General features: G+C 40.7%; 1 protein-coding gene across 1 annotated transcript; it reads left to right on the top strand.

The window, feature by feature from the left end:
• Positions 1 to 506: 506 nt before the first annotated feature.
• On the top strand, positions 507 to 14,543 carry eaf1 (ELL associated factor 1). Its single transcript, XM_039805692.1, has 7 exons — positions 507 to 809; positions 1,201 to 1,295; positions 3,356 to 3,492; positions 4,615 to 4,787; positions 7,171 to 7,389; positions 8,762 to 8,831; positions 14,487 to 14,543. Exons 1-6 carry the CDS (start codon positions 707 to 709, stop codon positions 8,809 to 8,811), a joined length of 777 nt encoding a protein of 258 aa, XP_039661626.1. The 5' UTR covers positions 507 to 706; the 3' UTR covers positions 8,812 to 8,831; positions 14,487 to 14,543.
• Positions 14,544 to 14,567: the final 24 nt, after the last annotated feature.

Below are 14,567 nucleotides of genomic sequence, written 5' to 3'. Positions count from 1 at the left end.
TGAGGTTTATCGGAACTCGCTAAATGGGCGGGGATGTGAGCGAGAGGTTACAAATCAGGGATCGGTGAAGGTGTTTGGTTATACCACGCTCTCCTTCCTTTTTTTTCTTTTTTTTTTTTTAAACTTATGCTGCATTCACGTGTTTCTCGAATGATATCCCAGTATTTATTTCCAGTTTAGGTAAATCTACGTGGAACGCAACTAATACGTTACAATCTGATACAATATTACAAATTATATGTGAGCCAAAAAATCATATGCAATACGTGAATTGATACATACATTTTTACAATCAACCTAATATTCACTTTCGTCCGCCATGTTACTGCGTAATACCATGGATATATACAAATATGACGCCACTCGACAAGTCGTGTATCAAAAATTTCGATGACTTTCCTAGTTGTTGTTCCGATTTGAGACGGACGTGAATGCAGTTGGTAAATATTGTTTCCGATTATTCCGATACCAGTTGAATGCGGCATTGTTTTCGGTGGCATTTGATTGCCGGACCAAAAGCGGAAGAGGGGTGGCCAAGTGACGTAGGGGATGTTTTGCTAACGGGTAGCTTACAGCTACTGTATGCTAACTTTGTGTTATAGTTGGCTTCTTGTTCTAATCTTTCCAAAGTTACCACATACAGTCCGGCTTTTTTGGAAAATTTGACATACATGTGAATTTTCAACGTTTTAAAACATACCGAGACATGAACGGGAGTACGAATCCGCTGTTGGACAAAGAGGAGCATGTTTTGAAGCTCGGAGAAAGCTTTGAGAAGAGGCCAAAATCTTCCTTTCACACTATCAGATGTGAGTGTGAAAAAAACGCGTTATGTGTTAAAATAATCTTAATTAGTTGTTGTGTGGGATTAGTTCGCTCACATGGACAGGGAGGCTGTCTCTTACGTAACCTAGCCAATTAGGTGGATACATAAATGAAGTCATTTGCATAGATAACATCGTTTACACCCACTGCTTTAACGTTACAGGAATGTTTACAGAATCAGAATAGGATTAACCCTAGCCCCTACAAGACATTTCATTGGTGATCGGCGCATACATAAACATATTAAAAGGAAATCAACAATAAAGCAAAGTATAACTGTTTTAGTATAATAACAAAACAAGGCACTGTGGCATTTTGCAAGATGTGCAAAAAATGTTGAGGGAATGTGCAAAAGTTCCTTTACTTCATTTTCAGATGACTTCAAACCAGCGTCTATCGACACGAGCTGCGAGGGAGAGCTACAAGTTGGGAAAGGAGATGAAGTTACTATCACGTTACCTCACATTCCGGTAAGACTGTCTGCTGTTCTCCTCTGGTTCACTGGTTGTTAAGTGAAGGAGTGGAAGAAGTACTCAGATCCTATACTTTTGAAGTAAAAGTACTAACACCACACTGCAAAAATGCTCTGTAAGTAAAAGTTACTTAAAGGTCCCCTGACATGGTGCTCTTTGGATGCTTTTATATAGGCCTTAGTGGTCCCCTAATACTGTATCTGAAGTCTCTTTTATATAGACCTTAGTGGTCCCCTAATACTGTGTCTGAAGTCTCTTTTATATAGACCTTAGTGGTCCCCTAATACTGTATCTGAAGTCTCTTTTATATAGTCCTTAGTGGTCCCCTAATACTGTATCTGAAGTCTCTTTTATATAGACCTTAGTGGTCCCCTAATACTGTATCTGAAGTCTCTTTCCCGAAATTCAGCCTTGGTGCAGAATTAAAGCCACTAGAGCCAGTCCCACAATGAGCTTTCCTTAGGATGTGCCATTTCTGTGTCTGTAGCTAACTGCCACTTTGCTCCTTTGAAAGCCATGATGTCTCTCTCTCTCTCCCATGGGTGGGCCAAATTCTCTGGGCGGGCAAAGCAGAGAAAGGGGAGGTAACCTTGCTCCTTATGACCTCATAAGGAGAAGATTCCAGATCGGCCCATCTGAGCTTTCATTTTCTCAAAGGCAGAGCAGGATACCCAGGGCTCGGTTTACACCTATCACCATTTCTAGCCACTGGGGGACCATAGGCAGGCTGGGGGAACGCATATTAATGTTAAAAAACCTCATGAAGTGAAATTTTCATGCCATGGGACCTTTTAAGTAAAAGTATGTAAGTATCATCAGGAAAATGAATTTATAGTATTAAAAGTAAAAGTGCTGAATGCAGAAAAATCCTCACATTTTAGAAACTAAAAAACAATCCAAACAGTTCTGTCAATCAACTAAGTGTTTCATCTTCTATCATCTCAGCTGGACTCGTAGGCCGTTATATTGTTGGGTAGTTTAATTTATAATAAAACATGTGTTTTGTGTGCAAACATCTTAATTTGTAAAGTAACTAAATCGGTCAGATGAATGTAGTGGAGTAAAAAGTACAATATTTCTCTCTGAAATGTAAATGTACTTTGTCATATACACATACACATAGCAAAATTCATTCTCTGCATGTAACCCATCCCTCAAGGGAGCAGTGGGCAGCCAATCACAGCGCCCGGGAACCAACTCCAGATCTGAGCCAGTGCCTTGATCAAGGGCACTGACTGGAGAACCTAGTACGTGTTTTTGATGGTGCACCCAGAGGAAACCCACACAAACATGGCTGCAAACTCCACACAGAAAGGCCCGGAACGACCTGGATTCGAACCCAGGACCTGTTGTGGAGTAGAAAGTGGCATGACAAGAAAATACTCAAGTATAAGTACATCAAAGTTGTACTTAAGTACAGTACTTGAGTAAATGTACTTAGTTCTAGGGGTGCACCGATCGGATATCGGTCCCGATATTGACAAAATAGCTGGATCCAGTTTTGTTAGTTTTTTCCCCTCTGTCGCACGTGTGTCGCATGCTGGAAGAGTTGAGTGTACAAATAAATACGAATTCAATACATTACATCTCTGTTATTTTGTCTTAGTTAGGAAAGTAATGTTTAGTTTAGTCTCTTCCACATGATGGAAGGAAGGTATAAGGTGGAAGGTATACAGTTTATTATTAATTCAACAACGGGATCGGATCGGTATCGGGTATCAACAGATACACAAAGCCCTGGCATCGGTATCTCTATTGGGACTGAAAAAGTCCGATCGGTGCATCCCTACTTAGTTCCATTCCACCACTGGTTAAGTTACGCCTTTCTATAAAGAAAGCAGAGCAGCTAGTGTCTGCTTTCAGAAGGATCACTTGTAAATGTTTTGAAAACGATTATGTGAATTTCACTGTTTTGTTAATTGCAAACAACCAAGTCCATGTTCCCTGATGATTAATCACTCTGAAGAAGAAACATTTATATTTCTACAATAAGGTCTGGTAAAGCAAACACAAACGGTACATATTCCGATTTGTCTTCTTCTTCTCCTCCCCCCCAGGGCTCCACGCCTCCCATGACGGTATTCAAAGGAAACAAGCGGCCGTACCAGAAGGACTGCGTGCTCATCATTAACCACGACACCGGGGACTTTGTCCTGGAGAAGCTGAGCAGCAGCATCCAAGTCAAGAAAACCAGGTGAGAGGCTCAGGTCTGTGCTGGTTGGCTGTGTTTTGATACTTGCGTGGCTTCTTATGCTGAATGGGGGGGATACTGTTGAGGTGTAACTGTGATAATGTCTTGCTGCTTCCTGTAGCCCTGCATGGCTTACTGAGAACGCTTCACTGTTGCTCTAGCTGTGTGTATGGTGTCTTGTTGACTTCTGTTTGTATAGTTTAACCTGTACTAATGTCCTGCTGTTTCCTGTTGCTCTGGTCTAAAAATCATCTGGCCAAAGGTTTAGGAGACAGTTTTGGGCTTTAGTGGAAAGGGGGGGGGGTTGTCGATGTTCAAATGTTTTGGCCAAGTCCTGAATCTACGGCACCTTTAAGCTCCAGATAGATCAAGAAGAACAGCTGAAGAGCAGACATAACAGTAGCTACATTTTTATTTTATTTGATCAGTTTATTTGTCAGGGACGATACATACAGGCATCTAAAGTGCAACCGATGCAATGTGTGTGGGACTTCTAGCCCTAGGCTAACTCACAGTTTTTTCCTCTTTGTTCAGGCTTTCTCATGACACACATGGCAAAACACTATAAAATAGACATACACACTTGTCACAAGTTGCAGGGAATGGAGGACCCAAATGCAGAGAGCAGGAGGATTTATTTCACCAACAAAAATGAAGTACATACCAAAAGAGTCCAGAAAGTAACAGGCAAAAACTAATTCCAGTACAACAGAACAGAATCTCAAAACTGGAACGCAGAGACAAAAGGTAGACTCCATGCACAAACACAGCAACAGAATCCAATGAAACGACAAAGACAGAACAGAGACTAAATAGACCAGGTAACGAAGACTAACAAGGGACAGGTGACACTAGGCTGGGCAAACAGGTGAAACACATAAGACAATCACAAGGGCAGGAAACTAAAGACAGGAAGTAAAACTAGACAAGACAAGGGAGGAAACAGATTTCAAAATAAAACAGGAAACAGAACATAACAGAAACTCACAATCATGACACAAACTAACAACTGCAGCAGACAAACAGGCAGTCACAGATGCATAAAAAACTAACACTGAAGCAAACATGATGGACCAGCAGCCACATACAGCACATGCGTAAAGACATCGGCTTTGTGCGTTTCAGGGCGGAGGGCAGCAGTAAGATCCAGGCACGGATCGAGCAGCAGTCGGTTCGGTCCAGCCAGCCCAGCTCTCAGTTCCGGGCCCCCACCAAGCCCGGGGCCGGGGTCAAAACCTCCCCTTCTCCTTCCAAGGATAATCCCTCCCCGGAGCCTCAGCTCGATGACATCAAGAGAGGTAAGGAGGTCCAGCCACAACAGTAGCCCAACACCCTTCTTACAACTTTCTTTCATAGGAAAGCATTTCTGAATATATGAACTGGTGTTGGGTTGTATCATCCCGCCCTGCCTTGTACATTTTAAGTATGTATGTGTATATGTACAGTATATGTGCATAAACATGTATGTGTATTGTACAGTGTGTATGTGTTTATGTATGTATATATTTGTGTGTGTGTGTGTGTGTGTGTGTGTGTGTATACATGTATACTTTTTTTTCTCAGGTGTGTTATAGTTTGTTACCTCTCTTTTTTTGTATTTGACTTCATTGTTGTTGGTTGTGTTGTTCTTGGTTTTTATCTGCTGTTTTTCTGGAAAGCACTTTGTAACCTTGTTAAGAACAGTGCTATAGAAATAAAAGTTTATTATTATTATTGTTATTAATTATGTAAAACACATGAAACACAGAATATGGACCCCAATCACAATGTCCGTAATGTGTAATGTTGTCATTTCTTTTTTTATTTTATAAAATTGGTATTGAAAAAAGTAGGTTTTAGGAATCTGTATCAAAGTCACGGTATTGGTACCGGTATTGACATTTTTTTAACAATACCCAGCCCTATTGGAGACTTTTTTTTTCCTGTTGGGCCACAGACAAAAAAAAAAACACCACCCAAAGGTTGCCCATTTCACATATCTCCGTAAATCAACGGCCAGCTCTATACTCGGAAGGGACTTTTGTATTAGCACAACGTCACGGTGTTTTGGTCCATATTATTTTAGTTAACACTTTACTTTAATCCTCCCTCCATTTAGCATTAACAAGCACATATGATGGCCTTTAACAAATAATAATAATTTGGATAATCAGATGAGGAAGGAAGTAGAGCTGGGCGACATGGAGAAAATCAAATATTACAATATGTTTGACCAAATACATTGATGTTGATATTGCCGCGATATTGTAGGGTTAAAGCTTAAGTGTGTAACTTTTTTATATTAATGAAGATCCGTTACATTCAAGCCGTTGCCAAATGAGTTGCTACAAAGCTAATTAAGACTATCAGCTCCACACAACTCTCTCTGTGTTTCTCAGTATGGCTATGTTCAGAAGATTGTGTCGTCCGGCGACTTTCCCTCGCAGAAACTCGAGTGAAGATAATGACCTCTTCTGAAGAGTCCATCATGTTTTTTTAATCCTCCATGTCCTCCTTGGCTACTAGCAACTGCGTGGAGGAGGGGTGGGGGTGGTGCGCGAACACATAAGGCTTGTATCATGTGGACGTGCCGACAGTTTTGTCGTCATTATTTAGAATTCCTCATGGGGGGAGACAGAAACTACACACACTATAGCTTTAAAGGTCCCATGGCATGACAATTTCACTTTATGAAGTTTTTTAACATTAATATGCGTTCCCCCAGCCTGCCTATGGTCCCCCAGTGGCTAGAAATGGTGATAGGTGTAAACCGAGCCCTGGGTATCCTGCTCTGCCTTTGAGAAAATGAAAGCTCAGATGGGCCGATCTGGAATCTTCTCCTTATGAGGTCATAAGGAGCAAGGTTACCTCCCCTTTCTCTGCTTTGCCCGCCCAGAGAATTTGTTGGCCCCACCCATGAGAGAGAGAGAGAACATCATGGCTTTGAAACAAGCAAAATGGCAGTTGGTCAAGGCCACCCCCCTCCACCTTGCCCCCCCTCTCTCCTCAACAATAGCTACAGACACAGAAATAGCACATCCTTAGGGAAGCTCATTGTGGGACTGGCTCTAGTGGCTGTAATTCTGCACCAAGGCTAAATTTCGGAAAGAGACTTCAGATACAGTATTAGGGGACCACTAAGGTCTATATAAAAGAGACTTCAGATACAGTATTAGGGAACCACTAAGATCTATATAAAAGAGACTTCAGATACAGTATTAGGGAACCACTAAGGTCTATATAAAAGAGACTTCAGATACAGTATTAGGGGACCACTAAGGTCTATATAAAAGAGACTTCAGATACAGTATTAGGGGACCACTAAGGTCTATATAAAAGCATCCAAAGAGCACCATGTCATGGGACCTTTAACTTTTGAGAAACAATTTGGCAACAAAGGGTTGACAAAAAATTGACACAATGAGATTTTAGATAAATAATCATCAATAATGCGGATATAATGACTGAGGCAAATAATAATAGGACACCTAGAATAGCCTGGTAAGTTCAGAAAATGACATCACTTTACTGTTATGCAGCATTTAAAGCCAGGAAAAGACAATACTTGTCTAATATCACGATATTCAGAATTTAAGAGGATATGTATTCTCATACATCGATGTTGATATAATATGGATATATGTCCCAGCCCTAGAAGGAGTTTTGTCTTAACGTGAACCCTGCTGTTCCCGCTGTTGGCAGAGCTGCGAGCCGAGGTGGAGGTGATTGAGCAGATGAGCAGCAGCGGCAGCAGCAGCTCCTCGGACTCAGCCAGCGCCTCAGGGAGCGGCGACGACAGCAGCAGTGACGGCGAGCACGACGCCCCCCGACCGCTCAGCCAGACCTCGCCCAACCGCCCCCCAGTGGCCAACGGGGGAGCCGAGCGGCAGCAGGGCAACAACCAGCTCATGAACACACTCCGTGAGTATCTCGTAGCTAAATGCTTTCTTTCCAGTAAGAGAAGGAATCCGTGCTTTCATTTCCTGGTGCTTCTGCTGATCCTGCTACCCCCCCCCCAGCCTGTATCGGGCGAGAGGCAGGGAAGAGAGGACATGTATTTGTTCCGATATTTTTGTTTGAGCATTTCTCCCATTTCCAGTAACGTAGCGTGTAAACACACATCATTAGTGTTCAGGCTGGAGATGGAGATATACCACCTCAGTTTCAGTTCTCCGAGTCAATATTTGTGTAGTCCGGCACTCCCAGACCTTCCTTCACAGCGCTGCGGAGGAAGGTCTGGCTAGTCCACACAACATTCCAGGATGGGAGAAAAACGTGCTCTGGTTTATTGGCATTTCTTTAAACCAATCACAATCGGCTGGGGCCGGACGGAGCAACGGCGCCACTGCAACATAGCCTTGAGGAGGAAATTGTTTTGGTGGAACATGTGTACGGTCAAAGGTTGTTTTAGTCGTGCAACAGAAAACTCAGATTGGACAGATAGTCTAGCTAGCTGTCAGGATTTACCCTGCAGAGATCTGAGGAGCAGTTAACCATAGTCCTCAGAAATCGACCAAGAATTTAGAACGCCAACCCAAAGAAAGTGGAAGGTACCGGACATCCGGCTGAAAATTAGGGACATCCGGCGGAATTTCCAGCGGCACCGGAACAATTCAGAAATGAAGCATTGTCGATATAGACTACTATTAGTCTGGATCAATGGATGTACATTTCCAAGATGAAGCCTGACATCCAGTCAGGCTTTGTCCCGCTGTCTGTGCGTTGCCGTTCTCAAAATCCCTTCGCTACGGGAAACAACAACAAACTTTGAGCTAGCAAGCAGCACGCTGAAAATGGCAAGAATGGCAAGATTTGGATGGTGCAACAAGGCAGGCCTGCGTTGGTTCTTTCGGGAAATGATTGTAAAGACTTACAAAGAATATGTTCACTCTAACTGGGACGTTTTGGGACTGATTGGTGGGATTGCTGTGGACGAAGTACACGCGGCGATACACTGGTAAGAGCTAATGAGGTTTAACCATGTATCCAGCTAATTTAAATAGCTCACTATATTGTGTGAACAATTAACTTAATTTATAATATTCATTTATAATATTGTATCGCTGCGTCTGGCGCTTAGCACCGCCCAAGACGATTGTGATTGGTTTAAAGAAATGCAAACAAACCCAGAGAGTTTTTTTTTGCTCCTATCCCAGAATCTATCTGTGGTGTAGCCAGACTAATTTACTCCACAGCGCTGTGGAGATAGGTCTGACAATGCGAGACTAGCGTTTGTCTAATTATGGCCGGAAACTCGTCAATAAACGATGTTGTAACCCGTTTGTCTTCACAGGAAACGACCTACAGCTTAGCGAGTCGGGCAGCGACAGTGATGATGACTGAACTCTCCGCTGGTCAGTCTCTTTTTTTTTTTTTTTTTTTTTTTTTTTTTTTTTTTTTTTTTTTTTTTTTTTTTTTTTTTTTTTTTTTTTTTTTTTTTTTTTTTTTTTTTCACACACTCCTCCTTTCGGCCTGGTGCACTCGTTCCTTTGCTGTGATAGCTGACACCAGATGTATATCTTGGTTTGACTGTATTTCTGATTTGATTTTAGTATATCTGTAAAGCTGGCCATCCCGGGACTTTAAGAGTGTATTTTTATTAGATGTATATTTTGTTTTGTATAGAAAGACTTTTAGAAAAAGAAACTTTTTCTTGAGAGGTTTAGAAGATTATATATTAGAGTGCACATACATATTTTCTGTACTTAGAGCAGCTAGATTTATCTACTTGTATTATGTGTTTTTGTTGGGTTTTGTCTTTATGCTAAGACAGGGAAGAGATTGTCTTAAAATATCACCCCTCATTCTCTCACCTTGTCTGGTTATTCATCAGAGAAGGTTGGGGGGGAAGCCTCTCCACATCGTTTTTATCAATTCGCTATGTATACGAAAAATTGCAGCATTGCACAGATAACCTGTGCAGCCTGCACATCAGCAACAAATCAAAGAAAACACACGTCTACTTATCTAGTGAGTTGAGATTGAGTGTGGAGCACAACACAATCAGCTGTACTCCGTGCCTTCCTAATCTCAACTTTCATAGTTTGCTGATTATCTTAGTTTATGAATCTCACCTTCATTTGTTAGAAATTAATAAAGGTCTTTTTTTTTTTTAATGGGATTTGTTGACAAGAAGAAAATGATGAACTTTTAGGTTGCTGTTCTGTAATGATTTCACTTCAAGGTTTTGGCATTGTGAGTTCAGTTTAGTCATTCCGTGGCATATAACAACACATAGCCGCTGATTAAGATTCTGCCTAATTTGATTTAGATTTCTGGCATCCAGAGTAGGGCTGGGCGATATGGAGAAAATCAGATATCGCGATATTCTTGTCCTAATACCTCGATGGCAATATTGTGGCGATATAGGGTTAACAATTTGTGCTTTAACAAAATATCTTCACAATGAGATTTTAGATAAATAATCTTCAGTAATGTAGATATAATGACTGAGTGGGTAAAGGTAAAAATAATAGAAGTGCTAGAACAGGCTGGTAACACAGAAAATGACATCACTTTACTGTAATGCAGCCTTTAAAACCAGGAAAAGACAACACTTAAGCCATTTACGATATTACGATATCCAAAATCTAAGAGGATATCTAGTCATATCACAATATCAATACAATATCGATATATTGCCTAGCTCTAGTCCAGAGCCACATGGAGCACATCAATGGAGCCAAGTTGCAGCTGTTAAAAGCTGCATTTTGTCATTTTGTCATCTGTTTTGTAACCATAAGGGGGCAGGAAAGACCCCAAAATCAAACTCACAGAAACACACATGCCTGATATGTATAAGCTAATAATGTTGTGGCTAACGTGTTAGCAACAGTTGGTCTCCACCAACTCCTGAGAAAAATGTCTGGCTTCAGTTTTTGATCAGAGCGGAAGAAACTCAAACATACGGTCTGTTTGTATAGCTGGAGAATCAAAAACAATGAGCCAAAAAAAATCCCAGTCGAGCTGCACAGTCGGCTGTTATTGGCAGCGTTGCCAAAACTACATGCCCTGCGTCAAACAGACAAGGAGTTAGTAAGTTAGTAATTGGCTGCTACTAATACATTTTCTTTTTTCCTACTCGTTCTATTGCCGTGTCACAATAAAACCCACTGACTCACAGTATAACCACTTACTAGGGTTGGGCATTGTTTTGATTTTAACAATTCTGATTCCAATTCCAATTTTTAGGCTTAAGGTTATTATTAGTTCGATTACGGTTCTTACTGATTCTCGATTCCGATTCTTTGAGGGGTGGAGTTGAAACAGGTCACATGCTTATTTCACAGATAAGAGGAAAATTTTTTTTTGATTCAATAGTGATTTTACAGTTTTAACGCGCTGTTTTGATGTTCAATAAAGCCACAATTTAGAGCGCTGCTTACTGTGCTCCATGGCTGCAACACAACGAGCACCTGGAAGTACAGTGGTCGCATACGGAAACCAAAACTTGCACATGTTAAATTTGGTACAGATGATCGGATTCAAAACCTAACTTTTCTTTCTCGATGCCCAATCCTACCACCTACAGTATCAACTTACTGATTATCTTAAAGCCCCCACAGTCGTTAATCAGTTAAAGTTTATCAAAGTTAAAAGCCTAGATTTGAGGCATCAATCATGGCGATTACGAAATTCCACATAATCCATTAATAAAAACACCTGAAACTCAAACTATACAGGGTTAAGTCTGGAAAACAGCTTTAGTATTAAGAGCTGGGCGATATGGAGAAAATCAAGTATCACGATATTTTTGACCAAATACCTCGATGTCGATATTGCGGCGATATTGTAGGGTTGACTATTGGTGCTTTAAGAAAATATTAACACAATGAACGTTTTGATAAATAATCGCCAATAATGTGGATACAATGACTAAGTTGGTATGGGCAAATTATACAGTTAACAGTTAGAACAGTCTGGTAAATTCAGAAAATGACATCACTTTACTGTAATACAGCCTTTAAAGCCAGGAAAAGACAACACTTACATATCACAATATCCAAAATGTAAGACGATACTTAGCCTCAAATATCCATGTTGATATAATAGCGATGTATTGCCCAGCCCTATTTAGTATCCTGGTATTATTTTCAAAGTGACCACTATTAGTTTCATCAGTCGTCTCGTTTATTTTCCAATCAACCAGAGAACATCTTATTTTTGATCCAACGTGTTCATATAATGTATACATATATTGTAGGAGCTTCCCATGCCTTACAGCAGTAAGTCTGGACATAAAGATGAATGTGTAATTTTGTGAAAAAATGCCAAAGAGGTGAACGGCCCCTCATCATGTGCAGAGAGCAGGAGCGTTCACAGTGTAACAGTGTCACGTCGGCGTGTAAATGTTTTCATCTTTGCTTTTATCCGAGACCGTTTGAGTTGTCGTGCCTTAGGGATCGACCGATACTGGTTTTTCGAGGCCGTTAGCGATACTGATTATCAGAATGAATGAATTATTAATGAAGCCGATAACCGATATTTGGAACCGATACGCATTTACAGAGAAAATGAAAATCTTTAAGTCAAAATTAAGATATTTGAATGTTACACACTCCAACACAAAACTGTGTTTAAATGCCTTAAGCAATTATTTAATAAATTAGAAACGTTCAACATAGTCTCGCATTGCCAGACCTTCCTCCGCAGCGCTGCGGAGGAGGGTCTGGCTAGTCCACACAGCATTCCGGGATGGGAGAAAAACGTGCTCTGGTTTATCGGCATTTCTTTAAACCGATCACAATCGTCATGAGCGGTGCTAAGTGCCGCACGGAGCCACGGTGCCTCTGCTAAATAGCCTCGGGAAGGAACTTGTTTTGGTGGAACGTGTACGTTCAAAAGTTGTTTTAGTCGCGCAAGAGAAAACTCAGATTGGACAGATAGTCTAGCTAGCTGTCTGGATTTACCCTGCAGAGATCTGAGGAGCAGGTAACCATAGTCCTCAGAAATCCATCGGAGTTTAAAATTACAACACAAAGAAAGTGGAAGGTGACGGACATCTGGCCGAAAAGGACACACGGCAAAATTTTCGGCAACGGAGCGATCCCGGAAGTGGAACGTTGTGGATATAGACTAGTTTACACATAATACCCAGTAAAAGATAGTCAGATAGTGTTGTGGGCAGGACATTAAGTCAGACTCAGTGGTGAGAGAAACCGAAAGGGCAGACACAGAGCTGAAGCGGAGCCAAAGTAGCGCACTTTTTAATTCATTAACTTTTTCGGGTTATCAGGCAAATAAAACGCCAATACAGATCATCTGCAAACTGCCGATAATCAGCCAGAGAAGATAATCGGTCTATCCCTATCGTGCATACATAGCGACGTCAGTGATTGTTTGTTCCCCTGACCTGCAGGAGCCGCGGGTGTTAGTGAATATCATTTGGTGCTGGTCGTACAGTATTTCATTATTAATGCAACAAAACATCCCACAAGTCAGAAACACTACCAAAGAGTTTCATCGCAAAAATGCCAAGACTTTGACTTTATTTCCATTCAGATTCACACGGTCCACTACATTCTGCAGATTTTCATTTTGGATTACCGCTGAAAAAAAAATCTGCTGATTCCATTTGGGCCTGGTTATAAGATGCCTGTGAACTGACAAACCGCACAGCACTCGAAACCATACCAGTTTTAAGAATCCTTGATTGTTACCAGTTTACTGTGATGGTTGAAGGTCTAACTTTCCTTTGTGGTATTCCCTCTAATACATGTAACACTCTTCTGTTGTTAAATTAACTTTGTTGTATTTGGTTCTTTAGTTCTCATGTTTTTGTCTTAGTGCTACGTTCATGTGAAATGTGTTTGTACAAATATGAAGTGTATTAAAAGTGTGCAGATGAATTTAAAATGGAAGATTTCACTCTTCATTGTGAGCATTGGGTGTTTGATCAGCTTGTGTTTACTCCTACCAGTGGTGGAATGTAACTAAGTACATTTACTCAACGAATGTACTACATACAATTCTGAGATACTTGTACTTTACTTGAGTCTTTACCTTTCATGCCAAATTCTACTTCTACTCCGCTACATTTATCGGACAGCTTTAGTTACTTTACAAGTTATGATTTTTGCACGGAAAACATAATAATGATCGTTTGTCATTTTTTGTACAAAAACATTTCATGGTTTAAACTTTGCGAATGTATGGATTTGCGTTGTTTTTCCTTTTAATAATAATAATAATAATTATAATGTATTAGTAATAATGTTAAGGTTTGGTTTGTTGGTTGGACAAAACAAGCAGTATGAAATCACTTTGGGCTCTGGGTAATTGCCATCTGGGTAACACCATTTCTCACTATTTTTACAAACCAATCAATCAATCGATTAATGGAGAGAATAATCAGCCGATTAATCCATAATGAAAATAATGATTAGTTGCAGTAACAGTCAAAGTCCCATTTACCTGCATTGAGTACTTTTACTTTTAAGTACATATACCTGATTATACTTGCATACTTTTACTTAAAGCTTTAGTACGGAACTTTTTAATTCCGTTACATTCATGCCATTGCCAAATGAGTTGCTACAAAGCTAATTAAGACTATCAGCTCCACACAACTCTCTCTGTATTTCTCAGTATGATTATGTTCAGAAGACTGTGGCGTCCAGCGACTTTCGCGCGCAGAAACTCAAGTGAAGATAATGACCTCTTCTGAAGAGTCCATCATGTTTTTTTAATCCTCAGTGTCCTCCTTGGCTACTAGCAACAACGTGGATCATGTGGACGCGCCATCGAGAATTCCTCATGGGGGAGACAGAAACCACGCACTACAGCTTTAAGTAAAATTTCAATGCAGGATTTTTACTTGTAACAGAGTATTTCTAACAGTGTGGTATTAGTACTTTTATTTAAGTAAAGGATCTGAATATTTCCTCCACCACTGACTCCTACAAGCTTCTAATGCCGGTAGAAAGCCTTCAGATTCTTGCCCAAAGTAAATAAAATACATAGCACATAACAGCAGCGTCCACGGTTTGATTTTCTAGCCGGGGCACTTTGTTGTGTGTTCTCTCTCTCTCTCTCTCTCTCTCTCTCTCTCTCTCTCTCTCTCTCTCTCTCTCTCTCTCTCTCTCTCTCTCTCTCTCTCT

This window comes from Perca fluviatilis, chromosome 7 (assembly GCF_010015445.1).
Source record: "Perca fluviatilis chromosome 7, GENO_Pfluv_1.0, whole genome shotgun sequence".
Lineage (NCBI taxonomy): Eukaryota > Metazoa > Chordata > Actinopteri > Perciformes > Percidae > Perca > Perca fluviatilis.
This window is presented reverse-complemented; position numbering and strand designations above follow the sequence as displayed.